The 22181-nt window shown below is 44.4% G+C and overlaps 1 protein-coding gene and 1 long non-coding RNA gene across 2 annotated transcripts; both read right to left on the bottom strand.

Moving 5' to 3' along the window:
* Positions 1 to 2580: 2580 nt before the first annotated feature.
* LOC119306785 (sucrose transport protein SUT5-like) lies at positions 2581 to 5781 on the bottom strand. Its single transcript, XM_037582913.1, has 7 exons — positions 5572 to 5781; positions 5423 to 5488; positions 4672 to 4954; positions 4421 to 4602; positions 3893 to 4078; positions 3327 to 3803; positions 2581 to 3211 (listed from the first exon to the last, which is right to left on the bottom strand). Exons 1-7 carry the CDS (start codon positions 5725 to 5727, stop codon positions 3029 to 3031), a joined length of 1533 nt encoding a protein of 510 aa, XP_037438810.1. The 5' UTR covers positions 5728 to 5781; the 3' UTR covers positions 2581 to 3028.
* A 1142-nt stretch (positions 5782 to 6923) lies between these two features.
* On the bottom strand, positions 6924 to 10653 carry LOC119306784. Its single transcript, XR_005149037.1, has 2 exons — positions 10393 to 10653; positions 6924 to 7265 (listed from the first exon to the last, which is right to left on the bottom strand). It is a non-coding gene; the product is annotated as an uncharacterized LOC119306784 (long non-coding RNA).
* Between the last annotated feature and the right edge of the window lie 11528 nt (positions 10654 to 22181).

Below are 22181 nucleotides of genomic sequence, written 5' to 3'. Positions count from 1 at the left end.
CTACAGTAATATATTCTAACCAACAACACCTACTTTTATAATTTAGCTCTCTGATAGCATGCAAAATTATCCTATTCATACCCATAACATAGTTTTATTTCTCGTTTTCTAGTTGGAAGCAAACGTTCGGTGTATGTAGAGTCGTATCAGTGGCAGATATGACTTGAGAGAATATTGATCTTACCTTTTGCTCATTGTGGGTTCGACACTCCATACTTATCACTTCTACCTTTGAAAATTGCTACGATGATTCCCTGCACTACGCATGATTCAGTGCCGCTCGCTCTCCCGCGGGATTCGCCGCCGCCCACACGCCTGATGGATTCGACGCGCGCTAGATTTGTTGGATCCATGCCTCGCTAGCTAGATCTGCTGCCGCACCTAATGGATCCGTCGTCGTGCTCGCTAGATCCGCCCTGCCAGCTGGATCCATCGCCGCGCTCACTAGTACGGAGAACCTCCATGGGCGGAGCTGGCATTAGAGCCCTACTGCTGGTCTCCTCGAGCTCGGTGTAACATCCCCGGGAGGACAGTGGGGGGTCTACAAAATACAGAGTGGGAGAGAGAGATAGAGAGGAGAGGAGATCGAACTGTTCGTGGATCTGGTGTGTGTGCTGCGTTGGGAGAGATAAGAGAAGGGAGAGGATTGGATCCGTGTGCAGACGCTGGTTGTGGACATGTGGATGAGAGTCACCTCATCAATCCGCGGGAGGGTATGGAAGACCATTCGGAACGTGGTGTTTCAACCACGCAGGATTGACCCAAGTACATGTGACGGGCACAAGAGTACACCCTCCGCTGGTAATATAATTTACCAGTGGCGAGTTTTTTGTAAGGAAAACGTTTCGAGCCGGCGGACCGGCCGAAACTTGCGCCGGTCATCTCCCATGCGCGAACGAGCGAGCAGTGGCCGCACGCAAAAAACAATCTATCTTGTGCCTTATCCCTTTCACACCGCTGCTACCGTCCACCCATCCATCTCCTACCTTATCCCTTTCTCTCTCTTGTCGCTCCCCCGCACGACTGCCTACCTGCTCAGCTCCTCCATGTGCTCTCTCTTTTTGTGCGTTGGTCACCATATTGCCACCGACGATCTCATCTTCCCCAAGCGCGCTGAGCACCAAATTCCTCTCTCTCTCTCTCTCTCTCTCTCTCTCTCTCTCTCTCTCTCTCTCTCTCTCTCTCTCTCTCTCTCCACAACATCACCTACCTCTAGTGGCCATGTCTTCCCCAAATCAGCTACTACCCCAGAGCTGCAACCGGCGATTCAGGATGTTCGAACCATCCTACGAGCTCACATGCAGGGCAGCCATGGCTTACAAGCTCGAGGCGGACGGCGAGCTGGGGGCACCAAGGGAGACACCCCCTGATGTTGCAACTGGCGGTCTGGAAAGCTACAACCGATGTGAATAAAGCTTCAATCAACGATGACAAATGTTGCAACCAACCACTGCACAAACAAAAAAGTTACATCCGGTGTCGCACGAAGCTTCAACCAGCGTTGAAAAAAGCTTTGAACAGCAAATGCTGATGCTAGGGCTGGCTACGGCCAACAGGGGCCATGGGAGTTGTGCTCTTCGACGGCGAGGTTGCAAGCGTGGACGTCAGAGCTGCAACCGGCCAGGAAGAAAGCTTCAACCCCATGAAAAAAAGCTTCAATGGATGTGAAAAAAAGCTTCAATAACAAAAAAAGCTTCAACTGGTGTGTGGAAAAGCTTCAGCCGGCAAATGAGGGAGCTCCAAACCATAGAAAAAGCTTCAATCGATATGACAAAAAAGCTTCAAACAGTGGAAAAGGTTTCAACCGAAGCGAAAAAAGCTTCAACCGAGGGGACAAATCTGTGAACGCACGAGCGGCGACGGCGATGAGCGGCGAACGACGAGGGGAGAGGGCGTGGGGTGCTGCTACGAGCAGTGACGACAGGGAAAGGACGCGGGTGCTCACGGAGCAGGAGGATGGAGGCGTGCGGGGCGGAGGTTTGTGGGGACAGAGGTTGAAGATTTAGTCAAAGAAGGATGAGATGCCAGATCTGACGGCTATTGGAGCCCAGATCGAACGGCTGTGGCCGGACCGGCCGAAAATTCGGCCGGCACGCCGGCGTAGAGTGCTGGCCTTTTTGTAATGCCCTCCACTGCTATGGCAATTACTTACCACTTTTCATTATGCTATGGCAATTACTTACCACTTTTCATTATTGTCATTTAGTACCTAACAAAAATAAATTACCTATATGTTGCAGCCTCGTATCCCATACGTCACTAACATTTATCCGCACTCTGGTTACCAAACGGTATTTTAACGGTTTCCCCATGGAAGCAGCTAAGGCAGTCTCTGTTTGTCCCCTGTTCAACAGGGAAGGATGGAGGTAAAAGTTGTCACTCCCGATGCAAATTCACCATCATACTAATACTAATGACCTTTCGTCCATAGTAGGCATTTGTTGGATTGTCGACTTCACCCAACATTTGGAAGATGATAAACATAAACATATAAATCAAGTCCTATCAACATTCAATTCTAAAGATGCTAGGATTCCACCATATCCCCACGAACTGGAAAAATAACCCGCACATCGAGATCATAAGCATCGTGTACTGAATCATGGTAAACATGGATGAAGTACCAAAGTAATAAAAAAAAGGATCTACGCGGACTAATGTATTACAAAGAGGTGGAGATGGGATAATGATGATGTAGTCGGATGATGATGGTGCCTTATATTGATGCGGTGATGTGGTGACAGAGTCCCTCTATCAATTCCCCCTCCGAAATCCATCCCGATGGGGTTCCTTGTTCTGAAGAGTTTCTGGCGGCTGAGGAAGTATGATCCCGGTGCGATTGCATGGGGTGATAACGTGCCAAAAAAGCAGTATATTCACAGAAAAAAGACTGGTGCACAGGTCGTGTTGATCGTAAATCATGAAATAAATAATGTGACTAGTCTTCTAATTGCTCGTAGACACAGCCCACTTAGCTTGAGAACAAGTTTGCATCCAAGGTCCCTCCTGTGCCTGGATATGTACCATATCAGCCCTCCCTGGAGGCCATGGCGGTGGCGTTGGACATCCCTCTCGTCACTCTTGTCTTGGGAAGCAGGATGAGCGCAAGGATTGCACAGATGAAGGCGAAGGCGCAACCAATGCCGAATACCGGTGTGTTGCCCTTTCCAAAGGCTTTGTCGATCGGGCCAGCGGTGAGCACGATGATCAGCTGAGCAAAGAGCAACAAGGTAAACAACCAAGTCAAGACCAACGCAGGGGAAAGTAAACTAACACCCTGAGGTGCTGATTAGCAACTAGAACAGCCGATTTTGTATTTTTACCACCTGTGGCACGACGATGGCGATGTTGAGGACACCAATGGCGAGGCCTTGGCCACCGTCGTCGGCAACCTTAGAAGCAACAGCCCACGGTACAGTGAACAACACGGCCTGTGGGATTCCGATGAGCGCGAAGAGGGAGAGCGCGATGACCCTGAGCTTGGGGTCAGGGCCGGTGAGGCCAGCCGTGAAAGACGCGTTGTACCCCTTGGTGGAGACCAAGCCAAGGATCACCATGGCCGTCATGATGCCAAATAGGATGAACTTGCTTAAGGACCACACGACCCTTGACGTGAGCTTACCGCAAAGGTGGGGGGTGTTGAAGGCGGCGGCCAAGAGGCATATAGAAGAGAGCAGCAGGCCGACGGCGCCCTCGCGGACGCCGGCGTAGTAGACGGCCACCTTGGGCCCCTGCGGCTCGCCGTGGTAGATCTCCCTGCCCATCCAGTCAGTGCCATACTGGATGAAGGGGAACCACGCCAGCTGAGAAAACATGTCAGAATAGTCAGTCAATCCTCGATGGGTGAGGTGCATGCATTGTTTTAAGAGATTCTGGATGCACAAAACATTACCCAGGTTACAGCCGTGACGGCGAGCACTTTGAACATAGGTGGGGGAAGGTTCTTCAAGCTCTTGTAGAAGTCGCCAAAGCCGCATATGCATCCACGGCGGCCAGAGGAGGCCTCCACGTCGGCATTGTCGAGCTGCTTCTCTTCAGCAATATACATGGTGATGGACGTACTGATGATAATGACGATCTGAATGACACGAGCTGAATAAGCAGCCATTCATGAGATACGTGGTTCTGAATTTCAGTTTAGAAAAATATTTCGACAATACTGGTATAAAATTTCGGTGATTTCGGTTTCCATTCGGCCAATTAATGGACCAAAATCTGTGACTTGAATTCGATAGAAATGCAACCAAATAATTCGAAATTTAAAAAAATCATTTGAATTTGTGTATACTACCGTAATAACAGAAATATTTCTATGGAAAAGCAATCATTTCAGTAGCTATGGGAATGTCTGAAATCTTTGAAATCTCTATGACATTTTATATTGAAAGTGAAAACTATAAATGTTGCTCTGACGGTTTACCACAGCGGTGAGGAAGGCGCCCTTGAGATTTGCGCAGGCTTCACAGCACGCCGTAGTTTTGAGCCAAGGGAGCCACACGTGCCATTCACCGTCGGCGCCGGCCATATAGCCCAGGACGTTGCCGATGGCCATCCACCCGCAGAAGATGGCCTGCCCGACGCTGGGCATATAGTTTCCAGCTGCTAGTCAAACAGCTAGTCAGTCGTTTTAATTCCGAAGTTTTGATGGATGATGTATGCATATATTCTCACCAGAGAGATCAGCCATGAGCGCACGAGCCGGACCTTGGGCGGCATTGTTGGCAAAATTGAGGAACCAGAACCCGACGATATACACGGCTGTGGCAGCCCAGCGAGGGCCCGTGCTGGTGGTGCAATGGTCCTTGGTGTCGCCGAGTAGCCGCCCAATGTCCGCCGAGAAGCCGATGAGCATCACGGAGAGGCAGATGACGAGACATCCGGCAACGATGAAGGGTCTTCTCCGGCCCATCATCGCCGTGCACCGGTCGCTGTAGTAACCCACGATGGGTGGCACCTAGCCGGTGAATCATTTCATTCATGTTAATACTTCATCTGTTAGTACTCCCTTCTTCCCGGTTATCTCTAGGTTGTCCATTTTAGCTAATGTAATATGAATTTTGGACAACAAAAGTTATCATTACAAAATGGAACAATTGAAATTTTCTCATGGTATAATTTTTTCAATATATAACTCGTATTATTTTGGTTAAATCATCAATCTAGGAAAACAAGTGTGCCTGATAAACCGGAAAAGAGGTAACGCCACTTAATTATTTTGTCTTCCTTCCAGTGGAGATCATTCACAGGCTTGAAGAAAAAAGGGTGAGCGAGGATAAATGCATCCAGATATGACAAAGAGGATCTTCTCATGTTTACTACTCACGTGGATTGGGGGGAAATCATGTAAATATCTGTTTTTGGAAGAGAGAATTTTGGAAAGGGAAGGGAATGAATTAATGGGATGAGAAGAGATGGCACTCACCACAAACCCAGCGATAGGTCCGCAGATCCAAGTGAGGGAAACGTGGTGGTGTGGGATCCCAAGACTCTGCATGCAACCGCGCGCGCGAACGACCCAAGGATGAGATCATAGAACATCAAGAATTAAGCAGCCACGGAGAGGTACCAGACCTGAGTGTAGGGGGAGAGGAGGGAGAGCTGCAGCGCCCAGGCGTACTGGATGCCGCCGGCGACCATGCAGGCAAAGAACAGCCTCCCCAGGCTGCAGACCTGCTTCGCCGCGTACACAACATTGTTGGGAAAACTCAGGTCTCCCTCCCTATCCATCGTTTATGCCGGCGGCGATGCAACGGAGAGACACGGATGAGAGATGGAGATGGAGATGGGAATGGTGGGATGGGCAAGTAAAACCCAAGGCTGAAGAAGGGGGGTTTAAAGAGGCCAATCACGGCTGGGCCACTGGCCCAACAGGTAGGCTTATCTACGTGGGCCTGTAATGCTAATTGGATGTATATTTTTCTTTCCTAGTTACAGTTCCTAAGTTTTTTTTCTCTCTCCAAAATAACATTACTGTTCCTAAGATTCACGCCCAATATGAACTATTCATTCGTTCAAGAAAAATCCCATGTTTTTCAGAAGTTAATTTGGTAAGTGTTGATTTGTTTCCAACAAATGAATGTCGAAATTTAATTGTGTTTTTTGTCTAATAAATTATGGGAGTGTCTAACTATCATACATCTGTTTTTCAAAGTGGTTTAGGTTGTTTTTTAGTCCAGTCATTTGATGACATGTGGCCTCATTTGTTTTTTCAGCCCAACCCTCGAATGAAAGAAAAGCGATTGTTTTCGTTTCACTTTCAGGTCGAATTCCCCTTCCCCCCTCTCGACCTTCTAATGGGCCGGGTTTGCAGATATAGTTCACGGACCCAAAAAAACAGGCAAAAACGCAATCCACCAAGAAAGTTGTGTAGCTCGCCAAACCAAGCAGCTGGGCATCAGCTCACGACAGCTCCCCATGGTTGAACCACTCAGATACGGTTCCAAATTCAGTAAAAAAAAAGAAGAGAAAAAGGAATCTTACCTTATGATTCATGCAAAAAAAAGACACTTGGAAAAGAGAGAGATACCATAGTTGTTGCTGGCATTCCTATACAAAAAAGAAGACATATCATAAATTGCCACATCAGGTAAAAAACCAAAAATGAACTGACCTTGAGGAAATTAGCTCTACAGAAGATCAGTAAGTGCAGACTGACTAACGTACTGAGGGCACAAAAAGATGAAGGGACAAATGGCTGAAAACTACATCTACAAAAAGCATTAGGTGAAAACATGACTTCAAAACTGACCACCAGATAAAAACATGAAATACTAAAAAAAAGGGAAAAAAAATCAGCAATGCCAAAATGAGATTATCACCCTACTTTAGTTGGAGGGAAAAAGGGTCATGCCATTTCAAAAAGCGAAATAACAAAGAAAAATTATCTGAAATACTGATTCGTACAAAAAAACAGAAGGTTCAACTGACGAAATACTGATTCATGTAGCTTTAAAAGCTAAATAAATAACAAAACATCCACTGGATTACATATTGTTCAATCGACTGTAACAATAAAAAATATGAATGCGCACAGCCTCCTGACTAAACTGTACCAAGTCTTGATGATCATGATCAATTTGAACTCCTCAAAATGTGTTTCGCCTGATGGTGATTAGTACACCATCGCCAACACTAAGGTCCTTCTCAAACAGAAACTCCTTCCACTCCACTTTAAATTCAACTCGACTGTCCATGCAAATCTTGTACACATGAGTGGTGATCCTCCCTATTTCCAGATGTATGCCAGCCAGACCATCCGCCGCAATCTGGAGACAGAAAACTACCTTGAAATGTATCATATTCCCACTAAACTTGAACCGAATATGGTATCATAACCCAAAAACTAAAAAAACACTGAACTTGAGCCGAATATGGTACCTATATTCCTATAATTAAACGGAAACTAAAAAAGATAAATGACTAAACTGCCAAAACTGAACTGTGAGAAGTAGATGCTCCTACAGCCAACCTGGCGACTCCACACAATAATTATCAAGAAGTAAGCACTGAAAAAAAATCTAGTAGATAAACAGAAGTGACACAGTGAGCAAAAACACAGGGTCCGCAGAGTCATAACTGAACCGCGACGAGCTAAATGCTTCTCCTGAGAAGTAGTTCTAATAACCTGAAAACTGAAGACTGCCCACACACACCCTGATCTATAGTGATAACTAGTGATCCGAATAAGAAGCTAATGCATGGTTGCCACACTTGAACTGAAGACTGAAGAAAGAAATAGATTACTGAAGAACAATCCACTACGAAGATGACTGAAAATATTATAGGACAAGACTAAAATAATTTGCACTGGAAGAAAAATTCACTCAAAATGAAACACTGAAAAAAAGACTAATGATAGAATTAATTGAAGACATTGACTGAAAAGGACAAGATTGAATAACAATGGGTAACAGAGAAACCTGAAACTGAAGGCAACCTAATGAAAAAAAGATAAACGATAGAATGAAAGACTGACAACATAGGACAAAATGAAACACGCCTACAGAAAACTGAGGATGAATTTCTTCACTGATTGAAGCACACACTACACATAACTGAACGCAAGCTAATTGGAGAACTGAAGAATAGAGAGAAACTGAATATGACTGAAATTTTTTAACAGAATATGACTGAAATTGTAGACTGAACTAAACTGAAGATTCACTGAAATTGTTAATTGAACTGAAGAGCTAATGACTGAATGAAAAATGAAAGAAAATATTACAATAATCTGAAGAAAATCTAAACAATGACCAAAGTTAATCACAACATAAAAGACTTACAAAAATAACTACACGACTGAAAACTGAATAACTACGGACATGTACTGAAGCAATAAATACAGAAAAAGAATAAAGATTGATAACTGAGACATGGGTGCCGATCCTTAGGGTTATTGACGACTAATAACTGAAAGATATTGATCCTTAGAGGGGTACTTATAACTAGCTCTGAAGACTAGGAACTGAAAACAAAGACTAAATGACACATAACTCTGAAACTACTTGCAAAAATAACTCTGAAACTGATGGAATGAACCATGAACCAAGTAAATGAAACAGACTGAAAACATGAAAGAGAGACTGAATATTCTCCAGTAGAAGATGACTAAACTGTCATTCTTTTTTCACAAACCTAAACGATGAATCAAACACCTATACAAAAACTGGTATTAATAACAGAAATAACAGAGGAAATTTACTATATATGAAAACTGAACTAGGGTGAGTAGATCTACCAGAATAAACAGAAGAAAATCCCTAAATATGAGAAAAATTGATGCCAAAATACTAAGAAAATGAACTAAAAATCAAAAATCAAATACATCTAGCAGAGAACTAAGATCTAAAACATAAAAACTTTAGGAAAATACATACAAAATGAATCTGAAGGAATCGAGAGGACTAACTGAAAAAGAGGAACCACATACACTACCTGTGGAACACCAGAAGGCGTATGCCTAGGAAATCCCCTACTTCTTCCTCCTGAGAAAGGGAGGAGATGTTGGTGAAGGAGAGGAAGAGTTCGTCGGAGAGAGAAATGAGAGGAAATGAAAAAATAGGGAGAGGAAATGAAATATGTGAGCGTGTCTCCAAAGAAAGTTATGCTTGCCATCTCAGTCAACCTGAAACGAGACACAATGAAATTCCTTCTACACTCCTTGTCTTGTGTCACTAAAGCAGCACTGTTTGGCAGGCCCAACACAAAATGAAATGGATCAGTTGAAAATTACTTCTCTGAACCTACAAAAGATTAAAAGTGCCATTCATCAAGTACGTACAGCCACAAAAAATCCTGGAACAGATACAAAAATTTGGCAAATCAGCAAAAATGACTTTCATAAAAAGGGCACGGAACACACAGATTCACCGCATTTGCTAGCAATGTTGTCCTATACTATGGCATGAAATTGCTAGCCCAGCCGCAGACAAACACTAGCTAGTGGACATAGGAAACGAAAAGATGATCACAACACATCAACAAACATGCCAGTCTAGAGAATATGTTCTTTTAAAATGAACTTAAAGCACCAGAAAAAAAGAGTTAGAAAAGCACTCTTGCAGAAGATATTGCCCAGATTCCTTAAAAGAACAGACACCAATCCACGGGATTTTTTTTTACAAAACCCACTAACTAGTGCCTCCTTGCCAACTAACAGATGTAGGATTAACTCTGCTTGACCAAAAAAAAAGCAGGAAATCAATGAGACCACAAGCAACAGGAATATACCCCTCGATGCTGTTGTTACTTCAACAAAGCACCTCACATTTTTGCTCCCAGATGCCATCAACTAATCATCAGCCTACACATCCACAAACTCAAGACTAGGCATGTTATTGCATCCGAATGGCTTGGAATTAACACCCTAGGCCATAGCACAGTGGGCTGACCGGTGACCGCAAATTTGAGTGCTTCACTGCTTCATGAGCAACTCATGAATCAGAACACCAATCCTGACCCACAAAAGTAGAATTAACACATTCTGCATTCATGTGCTATGGCATGAAATTGCTTGGTCGGCCGCACATAAACACCAAATCTTGACCCCCTACGAAGTGAATCTAACACTTACACACCTACAGAAAAAATGCACTAGATTCCCTTCCAAAATAGTACCCCCCACATAACACATAATCTGAAAAAGGGGGAAACATAGCTGAACGCACAGCCCCAGAAATTCGTGGGCGGAAAATCGAGCTCCATGGATCCAATGATCTAAGAATCGAGACGATGCTGAGATATCTCATGAAATTAGTGCAAGCACGATTAATCCCACACAACCAAAAAGGATCCGAGGGAGCGCCACTAACAGATACACGGAAATGAGCACAAAAACTGACAGAGAAATTACTCACATGAGAGGTGCGGAGTGGGGAAAAAAACAATCCGTACCTCCCACCCGACCGGCGCCGACGACTGATTCCGACCTCACCGGCGAACGCCGGGATTGAAGGAAAAACGCCATCAGCCTCCTCTCGGTACCACTCTCCCTCTCCTTCCTCCTGCTACTCCGCGGCAGCTAGACTCCCTCTTCCTAGGGCTGCTCGCCGGCACCTTCCCGCTCTCCATGACCTCTCGCCAGCCTCCTGCCAGCCCCTCGCCGCTGTTCGCCGACGGCCAGAAAGCGGATCCGGGTACAGACGGCCCCGTGCCCAGTCCATTATTAGCCCATACAAGAACTGAAAAGGCCCGGTACGCGCCACATAAGACTGACTGACCGAGCAGCGCCAAGATTCGTGTGCATCCGACGGCCACAAAAACGGCCTAAAGCCAAATTAAAAACAGACGTCTGAAAATTAGTAAAACTGTAAATTATTGTAGAAGAAATTCTCAAAAATTCTTGTGTATAGGCTAGTGAATCAGAGAGAAGTATACATCCATTTCTCCGTGCGAGAAAAAGCATGAATGATCTTACTATAAGGTAACGACTCACACATGAAACTAGAATTGCCACAAAGATGACATCATATATATTTATTACAACCATGCAAAGGAAGCTTAGTCATCATTGTATCAAACGCACGCGATCATGCTTCGTTTGAAAGATAGCCTGGGGGGCCGGGGGTGCCAAAATGGAGTTCTTACGAGGGAGATAGGACCGTTTTGTTGAAAGGCCTTCATGGGCAACTAATGTTCTTTGGATTTCGATCTCCGTTCCAATCCGACCAATCACATTCCGTGTGAGCTGCAATTTTTGAAATCTCATCTCGCGCCTGTTTTTCATCTTTGGGTCCGTCCCTTTTTATATTTTGTTTTGTTTTCTTAGAGAGACGTCGTGCAATCATGAACCATAACATACTCTATTTTGACATGCCCCGGTTTAGGCGAATGCACGCGATTGAAATTTTCAAGCCCAAAATTGCAAGATACAACGGTGAGTGTCTCAAAAACGTTTCAGAACCTCTAAAATGGGTATAGGCATGGAGCACAGGGGTTGGTTGAGCCCAATTCGGAGATGGTATCAAATAATAGGCAAAACAAAACAAAATAGACAAATCCAGATGTATCAATTTTTCTTTTGTCTTAATGTAAAACAATTCATGCATGGGCATCTAATAAAAAAGGAGAGGTGGAGAGGCGTACAGTCTGCATCGCTGAATATGAAACACTGATGAAATATATAGCACTGAATGTACGTATGCTGTAATAGACAGTCATCACACGTTTTATTAGCACCAACTTAACATTTGAATCGGTGAAACTAAATTTGAAACCACACATAATTAAGAATTACATCCAGAATGCTTGAGCGTCAAAATACTTGTTGTATCTGGAAATTTTGTAGCAGTGAGCCGGGCGGCGAGCCGTGACCATGGGCTCGCCATCCGGACCACGCTCGACACGGAAAGTGGTAAGCCGCAGCCTCCACTTGTCGCCGTCCCCCAAGGTCTCCTTGACGTCTCCCTCTGACCTCAGGCGCTCCATGAGACAGTACTCATTGCCCCCTAAGCCTAGCGCCATGGGCACGAGCTTTGCGTCGAAGTGCCTCCAGCCTGCTGCCATGTCCTCCTCCCGGTGGAACAACTTCTCCGTACCAACCTTCCACTCCGGCGGGGCTGATGCGATGTTACCAGCGCAGAGGTATCCGTCAATCAAGCGAGGGGAATTGATGCTTCCCTCGCCGGCGTGGAGACCGAGCCACGCATCCAACTGGTCGTCATAGTGGGCGTGGCCGACGACGGGCAGCTGCCAGTAGCCGCGCCGTGTCCACTTGCCGCTCGCCGTGCTGAAAGAGAAAGTAACGCCCTTGGGCATGACCGTGTCGACCAGGGCGGACACGTAGATGTCTTGATCCGCTGCCACCGACCCCGGTGGGGCGTGCACCGCGTGCGCGGTGATGGTATTGGCATGGAACGGGACGCCGAGAAGACGGTCGTCGGCACTCCAGGACCACAACTTGTTCCCGGAGCCTCCGACGTCGACGTCGGGATCAACGGCGAGGCAGTGCAAGGCCCCGTTGTACATATATTTGTACTCGCCCCCGGGGTGCACTTCATCACGATGAAGGGAGTGTAACCCCGAGACGGACTCGAGGAAGTAGAGCCTTTGGCCGACGGCCATGGCCGCCTGGTAGCCATACTCGAGGCCTTCAGGGAGCTGAGGCGAGACGACCATCTGCGCCGTCTTGGTGTCGTAGATCAAGACACGGCCGTCGTCTTCACTGAATCCTTCTGGTTTGCGACCTATGGCGACGATGCTGCTGCCCACGGCGGTGAACTTGGCCCATTCGCTCAACGTTGCGCGTGCCACGCTGAGGGCCGGAAGCACCGGAAAGCGTCGCGGAGAGCTAGGGCGGCCGCCGTCCTGATCATCATCGCCGTCCATGTCCAGCTTGTGGATGCCGTAGCTGTCCTTGTGGTCATCTAGCACCACGTATAGGTGCCGCTTCCGCGTCTCCAGCGACGCTGGATGCTGCCGGTTAACCTGTGCGTGTAAATCGCCATTGGAGGCGTATCGTCGTGAGCCGATCAGCTGGCTGTTGGCACGAACGGAAGGAAGGTGGCTGGCATGGCTCCGTGCAGGCCGGAGACGGGAGAGGAGAGGGTGAGATCGTGAGAGGAAGGATCGCCACGCCGACATCGTGCGTCGCCGGCAGACTGGACGCTAGGGTTTGGGAACGCCAAAGATGGCAGATGGATATTGATGATGACTCGATCAAGTCCTTTTAATTTATTTTTAAACGATCGATCGTTCATGTCGATCCTTTTTTCTTTTTATTTTGAATAATCGTTGATCTTGATCTGTTGACGCCGAACCATCAATCGTGGATTGTTCCCCACGCACATAGTGTTTGTTACCATGTTGTCAAGATAAAATAAAACAATGTGCTAGTCGCTATAAGTTTTTCTTTTGAACACAACACAAGCGCTCATATATATGTGCATACACTCATCCCTATGAATGCACACCCTATCCATATGAACACCTCCAAAAGACAGAGACGACAAAGCATCTTGAGATTTACGAAGTCATCATATGCGCCGCGTAGTTGGCGGGAACGTTTTCTCCTGCTGAACGCACATTTCCAGAAATTCTAAAATAAATTCAGAAAAATGCGAGCACCAGGACATAAACACCGGTGGGTTGGGGATACCACTGCCCCCTGTGTTGGGGATACCACTGTCCTCCTAACAAACCAACCACAGATTGGTTCGTTAGAGTCGCTATAAGTTATATCATGGTTCTGCATACACTTTCGAAAATGTTTTAGTCGCCATCAAAATCACTAAAAGAATATCAAATTTTGGTTTATTTAAGTTCAATACGATGAGATTTCCACTTTGATCTGACTAAAAGTTCGAGAATTTTTGGCAAAAGGAACAATTTGGCTTGAACTCATGCACCAGCAAAATAAAATGACTGGAAGGCATACTATATTTTAGCACCTATTGAAATGATTAGAAATCGGAAGAATCAGAACTCATAAACTATTTTTAAAATTCATATTAAAATTCATATTAAAATTCATAAAATGAGAACCATATTATTTCTAGTTAATGGTCCAAGTGAATTTCTTAGAACTAACTCATTGGAAATGTATGTACTACAATTCATGTAGTCCAAACTGCAATTCAATATTCAAATATCAATGTCTGATTAAGTCACGGGGATTATTTCATTAGCCCCGTGTCGCTCCGCGAGCGACCCGCGCACCCTCCTGGGGCTGCCTCTAGTCGCATTACCCCTCCCCTTCCTCTTCTTGTTGGTGCCGGTGAAGACTTCCCCCTCCCAATCACGCAGCTTGGGTGGTGTAGGGCGCTACTCCCTTTTGGTGCACAAAGGCGGCGGGGTTTCTGGCCTTTTCATGGTGGCAGGGCAGCGCATCGATAATATATATTAGACCACATGCACCCAGACCCTTTCTATCTAGCCATTCATTTCCTCCTTTAAGACTCGTGCAAATACATTTCTCTTTTTTGTTTCTCCCACATAGAATGTATCTTGAAGTTCAAACCTATGCAGCGTGGCAAAGCTTTCTGAGTAGAATCTAGGATAAATCGTTCAGATTTTTTTGTCAAACATAAATATACAAAATACGTTTTGTTTGATTAAAAAATCATATTTTTAGTATTTATGTCGGAAAAAAAATCCTGAAAGATTTATCCTAGATTCTAGTTAGAAAGCTTTGCCATCCTGCATAGGTTTGAACTTCAAGATATGTTCTATGTGGAAGAAGCAAAAAAGAGAAAATTTCATATAAAAACTTAGTTGTGTCGTACGGATCTTAATTTATTTTTAAACGATCGATATCGTTCATGTTGATCCTTTTTTTTTTGAATAGTTGATCTCGATCTGTTGACGCCGAACCATCAATCGTGGATTGTTCCCCACGCACATAGTGTTTGTTACCATGTTGTCAAGAGAAAATAAAGCAATGTGCTAGTCGCTATAAGTTTTTCTTTTGAACACAACACAAGCGCTCATATATATATAGGTGCATGCACTCATCCCTATGAATGCACACCCTATTCATATGAGCACCTCCAAGAGACTAAGACGACATATCATCTTGAGATTTATGAAGTCATCATCATATGTGCCACGTAGTTGGCGGGAACGTTTCCTCCTGCTGAACGCATATCGCCAGAAATTCTAAAATAAATTCAGAAAAATGCAAGCACCAGGTGGGTTGGGGATAGCACTGTCCTCCTAGCCATCCAACCACAGATTGGTTCATTAGAGTCGCTATAAGTTATATCAATGTTTTGGATACACTTTCGAAAATGTTTTAGTCGCCATCAAAATCACTAAAAGAATATCAAATGTTGGTTTATTTAAGTTCAAGACGATGAGATTTCCACTTTGATCTGACTAAAAGTTCGAGAACTTTTGGCAAAAGGAACAATTTGGCTTGAACTCATGCACCAGCAAAATAAATTGACTCGAAGGCATACTATATTTTAGCACCTATTGAAATGATGAGAAATTGGAAGAATCGGAACTCATAAACTATTTTCAAAATTCATCGAATCGGAGAACCATATTATTTCTAGTTAATGGTCCAAATGAATTTCTTAGAACTAACTCATTGGAAATGTATGTACTACAATTCATGTAGTCCAAACTGCAATTCAATATTCAAATATCAATGTCTGATTAAGTCACGGGGATTATTTCATTAGCCCCATGTCGCTCCGCGAGCGACCCGCGCACCCTCCTTGAGCTGCCTCTGATCGCATTACCCCTCCCCTTCCTCTTCTTGTTGGTGCCGGTGAAGGCTTCCCCCTCCCATTGACGCAGCTTGGGTGGTGCAGGGCGCTACTCTCTTTTGGTGCACAAAGGCGGCGGGGTTTCTGGCCTTTTCATGGTGGCGGGGCAGCGCATGGTTGTGTTGGTTGTGGTTGTTCACGGAGGAGATGCCATCTGGGCGCTGACGACGCCATTATCGTGAATGCTGGCCAAAAGTAAGTAAAGAAAGAAATGTATTGTTTCCTTCGGCTGGTCAACCAGCATGCTCTACGTACGGCACCCAACTCCGAGGGCATGCTGTTGACTAGAGGTCCGAGGACCCCTCTTCCCCTTCACATCTCATCAGCATCAGCACACAATACTGGATCATAACTCGAGGCTCGTTCTGCTCGTTCCGCTCGGGTATGACTACTCACGGTTTTAGTTATCCGCAAGAAGGATCAGTGCTCTATGGACTGGAGCGAGAGGGCAAGCGTCCCTCTCTGGTGACAGCTTGGTGTGTGTTGGATCGATATCCGGTGGTTTCGCAAGGAGGCACAATTTCACTTCTAGTTGGTAATTGAGTTCTTCTTGGTGAGGTGTGGCTACTATGTAATCTTGTTTTATCTTTGATCTGCTTTGTAAGAGGGTTTCCTCATCACCGAATTAGCTTGCATGTGGTTCTCTTTATATATACTAGTAAGCTTGCACGTGCAACGCACGTCTCATCTAATACTCCTTACGGAGATATATCTATTCTAATATAAAAATACTTTGTCTACATGTATATACTAAACATTGCCCTTGAAAAATGAGTGGGGTGTTTTGGTGACCGGGCTTCATATTTCTAAAAATTCAAAATTCAAAATTTTCAGTTTAAAAAAATGCAACCTGAAGCCTCGGAATTTTTTTTTTGCACAATCCTCATTTCAATGTATTTTGTCTTGAAAACTTTACACACATGTCATTATGCCTCATGTATATCTGTATTTTTTTCAGAAAATTTTGAAATGTAAAAAATATGAATTTTGATGACTTCTGAATTTTGCAAATGGAGGCCTCCATGGAGCTCGGCCTCCAGCCTCCAAAACCAATATTCCCCAAAAAAAAAAAAACAGCCAATGTAACATTCATCATATGACATGGTACCTAACATTCAAATTAAGCATGGGTGGCCCAATTAACTTTTTTCCTCTCTTTGTTTGTTCTTGCGGGGAACAGGAGTGATAAAGTGGTTTCTTTTGTTTTAAGCACTAAAATGTTACTTGAGCACTCAAGCATAAATCGCAACCGATAATATTTACATTTAGTCTAAAAAGCATGACACTGTTTGCTTTGGTAAAAAAGACAATGACAAACATACATAGATCATGAACTATTGGTTGAGCAACCATATGTGCTTCACAGGGTTTCATGTCCACGAATGATACAAGCGCAAAAAGTATATTAAAGGTAAGTAGAAAAAACAGAAAACTATCAAGAGCAGTCATTATTTACTGTTTTGCAAAAATCATCAATTTAATTCTCATTTGGTGAGAGCAATCTCCAGTTTCACCATGTAAGCCCTTAAAAGGCAGTGATATGTGTTGAATGAAAAATATTCCTACAAATCCTCTCATAAACAAACAAGGAAAGAATTGAACAATTCCACGGCTAATTCATCGAGTAATATAGTGCTTGACAATTGATACTTTTAATCTTGAGTGTGGTATTTTTTTGGGGCTGAATCCTTGCCCTGTTGGCCAATAAAATAAGATATGGTGAACTGACGTTGATGAAGCTTATACCTATCATTTTCTGAGCGTTGTCTATCGAGAGTTGTCCCAGGACATCCATAAGCTCAGGATGGGCATCGTCTTGCTTATATTTCTTCACCCGACAAATAAAATGTTTTTTTATGCCGCATGAATCCCAACATCAACACAAACTTGAACCTTCACCATGGCATTGGTAGGATCAAAATTCTTCTGAGTATTGGACTTCCATCCAGGGCTTGAAGATAATCCTAAGTTATCGCTATTCTGAGTGGTTAGCCCTTCTGGTGAGCCCTTCGTTTGAAGGAATCATCTTTTCATTTGGTAACAATGTCAGGAAAAGAACACACTGAAAGTCAACTTGGTTTTAGCCCAATGAAAATGCAAACCAGTTAAAGTAATTGTTGGTCCTTTTTTGTGAAAATAATTGATGGTCCCTTTAGTTGCCTATAGTTTTCTTTGGCATCCAAGATCTTGGGAAGAATCCTCCAAGGTTTGGTGGAAGCGTCTAACTCTGACAAGAATATCCAAGATCTCAAACACCAGTAAGAACAAAGAAACTATTGAGGTCGAGCTTACCCTGCTAAGTTCATGTTGTCTCATGTTTGCAGCTGCTTCAATTGTCATGTCCATGATGTGCCGCTGCTTATGCAAGGTTATTAGAGTCTTCGTAGCATCTCCCTCAATGGTTTTAGCAAGCCAAAGGCAGTTGTTCACCCTTCACACTGAGAAACATGACTGAATGAAATCTATGGAACAACAAAAATACAGGAAATTTAAATTTATCAAAATATTTACATTTTTAGGAAATTCGAAAGATAGTTTCTGATCAGAGGAAAAAAATTACTGGATGTGGGTTGATGTGCTATATACCCGAAAAGGTACCAACGCTATAACAACAAGATGATGTAGCTACAAGAATAAATCATGTAAAAAATTGCAGAACTGTTTTTGTCACTACCAACTACGACAACTTAAAAGTGTTTGCTTCCTGAGTTATCTGACGGTGACCATAAATAGTACTACTTATATTTGTCATGAGTGCTATGACCTAATCCGAACAAGATGGTGTTTCCTAAACCTCATTTAGGTCACCTAGAACATAAGAAAAGTAGAATTGTCATGACCTGTTCACTACCATTAGTCTAGTATTGTTCAAATGGGAAGGGATGAAACTCAAAAGAAAATAAGAAAAGTTTTTTTAGTCACAGTAGTTCACATCTCAAGAAGACAAATAGTATTTCTACTTTAAAGAATATAACCATCATCTTAGTTGGTAACTTTACACCCGAGGTATTTCACAATTAAACCTCATTCCTTTTGGATCCTACACTCATAACTTAAGTACTTTATATGCTAATTCACAAGCATCAAGATGTTTGGAAGTAAATAGATTTTACCCTAACAAATGAACCAAAGTAGCGACAAGTGAAGGAAATATGCCCTAGAGGCAATAATAAAGTTATTATTTATTTCCTTATTTCATGATAAATGTTTATTATTCATGCTAGAATTGTATTAACCGGAACATAATACATGTGTGAATACATAGCTCGTGAATCAAAGATGGTTAAGTTTCCTAGCCATGGACAAAAGAGTTGTCATTTGATTAACGGGATCACATCATTAGGAGAATGATGTGATTGACTTGACCCATTCCGTTAGCTTAGCACACGATCGTTTAGTATGTTGCTACTGCTTTCTTCATGAATTATACATGTTCCTGTGACTATGAGATTATGCAACTCCCGTTTGCCGGAGGAACACTTTGTGTGCTACCAGACGTCACAACGTAACTGGGTGATTATAAAGGTGCTCTACAGGTGTCTCCAAAGGTACATGTTGGGTTGGCGTATTTCGAGATTAGGTTTTGTCACTCCGATTGTCGGAGAGGTATCTCTGGGCCCTCTCGGTAATACACATCACTTAAGCCTTGCAAGCATTGCAACTAATGAGTTAGTTGTGGGATGATGTATTACGGAACGAGTAAAGAGACTTGCCGGTAACGAGATTGAACTAGGTATTGGATACCGACGATCTAATCTCGGGCAAGTAACATACCGATGACAAAGGGAACAACGTATGTTGTTATGCGGTTTGACCGATAAAGATCTTCGTAGAATATGTAGGAGCCAATATGAACATCCAGGTTCCACTATTGGTTATTGTCCGGAAACAGTTCTAGGTCATGTCTACATAGTTCTCGAACCCGTAGGGTCCGCACGCTTAAGTTTTCGATGACAGTTATATTATGAGTTTATGATTTTTGATGTACCGAAGGAGTTCGGAGTCCCGGATGAGATCGGGGACATGACGAGGAGTCTCGAAATGGTCGAGACGTAAAGATCGATATATTGGACGACTATATTCGGAGTTCGGAAAGGTTCCGAGTGATTCGGATATTTTTCGGAGTACCAGAGAGTTACGGGAATTCGCCGGGGAGTATATGGGCCTTATTGGGCCATACGGGAATAGAGGAGAGAGGCCAAAAGGAAGGAGGCTGCGCCCCCCCTCTGGTCCGAATTGGACAAGGGGCGCAGCCCCCCTTTCCTTCTTCCTCTCCCCCTCTTTCCCCTTCTCCTACTCCAACAAGGGAGGTGGAATCCTACTAGGACTAGGGAGTCCTAGTAGGACTCCACACTTGGCGCGCCCCCTCCTAGGGCCGGCCTCTTCCCCCCTTGCTCCTTTATATACGGGGGCAGGGGGCACCCCATGACACAGAAGTTGATTTACGGATCATTCCTTAGCCGTGTGCGGTGCCCCCCTCCACCATATTCCACCTCGGTCATATCGTCGCGGAGTTTAGGCGAAGCCCTGCGCCGGTAGAACATCATCATCGTCACCACGCCGTCGCGCTGACGGAACTCATCCCCGACGCTTTGCTGGATTGAAGCCCGGGGAACGTCATCGAGCTGAACGTGTGCTGAACGCGGAGGTGCCGTACGTACGGTGCTTGGATCGGTCGAGTCGTGAAGACGTACGACTACATCAACCGCATTGTGATAACGCTTCTGCTTATGGTCTACGAGGGTACGTGGACAATACTCTCCTCTCTCGTTGCTATGCCATCACCATGATTTTGCATGTGCGTAGGAAATTTTTTGAAATTACTACGTTACCCAACAACAAGGACACCATATGATGGGCTATTCTGGTGTCACAGTTACCAAAAAGAGCAGATCTAATGACCACAACATGCACTACACTACCGGCAGATGTTCTGGAAGAATTCTTGAGCAAAGTGATAGAAGCACTACATTTTTCATTGTGTGACTGTCTAATTTTGGTACTTAGTGATCTATAATAAATCTTATATGGAGCTAATAACTGCATCATATTGTGAATATGATTTCTTACCATTTGACATGTCATCGTGTAGGATGTGCCTGCTCCTTTCTTAAATAGATTCCTAGAGAAAAGTTGTATGGTTTCCAATTCCAATGAATTTATATGTTCTCTAATGTAATCATTAAACCATGCCCAGCTACCGAAGCAAACGAAAAAAATGCAAGATTGTTGTAACTTGGTTATACCAAAATCAACCTGAAGCATGTGGTGAACAAAAATTGAACACGACGTGGTGAACAGAAATTGATTTTGTATAATTGCACAAACTAACCATAGCGGTGTTTGTTGGGAAGTGTCCAGAACTCCAGAAGCACTTAATGGAGAGGAAGGATGCCCTGATAGGTTGCAGCTCGCCGGTCCATCCTCGTCCAGTGAAGTCGCAAAGGCGGGGCTGCCTCGGCCCAGGAACGATTAAGGCCAAATAGGGGAGTCGTCGACATCGTGGATGACTGCGAGGTTGAGGCGCTCGCAACCGATGGAGAGGAGTTGGGCTATCGCAGCTTCCTCGAGCCGTAACAATGGAGTGTCGAAGTGGCGCAGGTTCGTTGGGGACTGCCAGTGGGTGTCAGGGCATCGTACTAGGAGAAGAACGGGCCATCGGGGTGCAGGGTGGGAGTCAGGGCGGAGCACCGGCCAATCAAAGACAGGGCAAAGCAGCGACGTTGAGACCTCGGTGGCAAACGACCAATGGTAGTGGGAGTCGACAAAGGGCGGAGGAAGGAAGCCGCAGGTGCATGTGCAGGTCATACTCGTGCGGTGGGGGGAAGGAGATGCGCGAGATGCCGCAAGTGGCGGCGTGGCGTGGGGAGTGCGCTGGGGAGGTGGGGGATTGGAACCGCTGGATCAGGGCGGGCGAGGGGAGGGCAGGCGATGGCAAAGGGTGTAATTTAGTGAACAAATTGCGTTTAGCGTTAAACATTGCACGTCCTCGAGCGTAAGATAATAGGATTGGATGGATCAGATGAATTGGTTCTCCATCCTTTCGTGCTTTTATAGGGGTACTAGATAGATACAACAGGGCGAAAACTTGTTTCGAGAATGTGTGAGTAGGTCCAATCTTAGAACTAAGGCACTATGAAATACAAACTCCACTTGTGGTGACTTTTAGAAGTACAAGATCACCATTTGGCGAAATTACTCTTACCTTCTTACCTCTCATGTGAAAAGAGGGTGTAAGAGGGAGCATGTTAAAATTACTCGGTTAGTTGAGAGTGTCCAAATTGTAATTATAAACTAGATGAACATTACCTGGAACAAGATGTTACAAGTACACGTTACTTTTATATTTGTATAGGTAATCTTGTTTCATAATTTAAATTTGGTGAAATTAGTTGTTGCGGTCAATTAGCATGAATAAGCAGTCATCTTCTAAGTGATAAACACACCAATGCTAACTCCATTCGTGACTTC

This window comes from Triticum dicoccoides, chromosome 5B (genome assembly GCF_002162155.2).
Source record: "Triticum dicoccoides isolate Atlit2015 ecotype Zavitan chromosome 5B, WEW_v2.0, whole genome shotgun sequence".
Taxonomy (NCBI): Eukaryota; Viridiplantae; Streptophyta; class Magnoliopsida; order Poales; family Poaceae; genus Triticum; species Triticum dicoccoides.
Note: the sequence above shows the minus strand (reverse complement) of the source record. Positions and strands in the feature narration are given on the sequence as shown.

Excerpts from the sequence above, each read along its gene's own strand:
- LOC119306785 (XM_037582913.1), bottom strand. The coding sequence starts at position 5,727 with ATGGATAGGGAGGGAGACCTGAGTTTTCCCAACAATGTTGTGTACGCG. Across the intron at positions 5,489-5,571 it reads TCCTCTCCCCCTACACTCAG|AGTCTTGGGATCCCACACCA; the intron begins GTCTGGTACCTC and ends GGTTGCATGCAG. Across the intron at positions 3,212-3,326 it reads TCGCCATCGTCGTGCCACAG|CTGATCATCGTGCTCACCGC; the intron begins GTGGTAAAAATA and ends CTCTTTGCTCAG.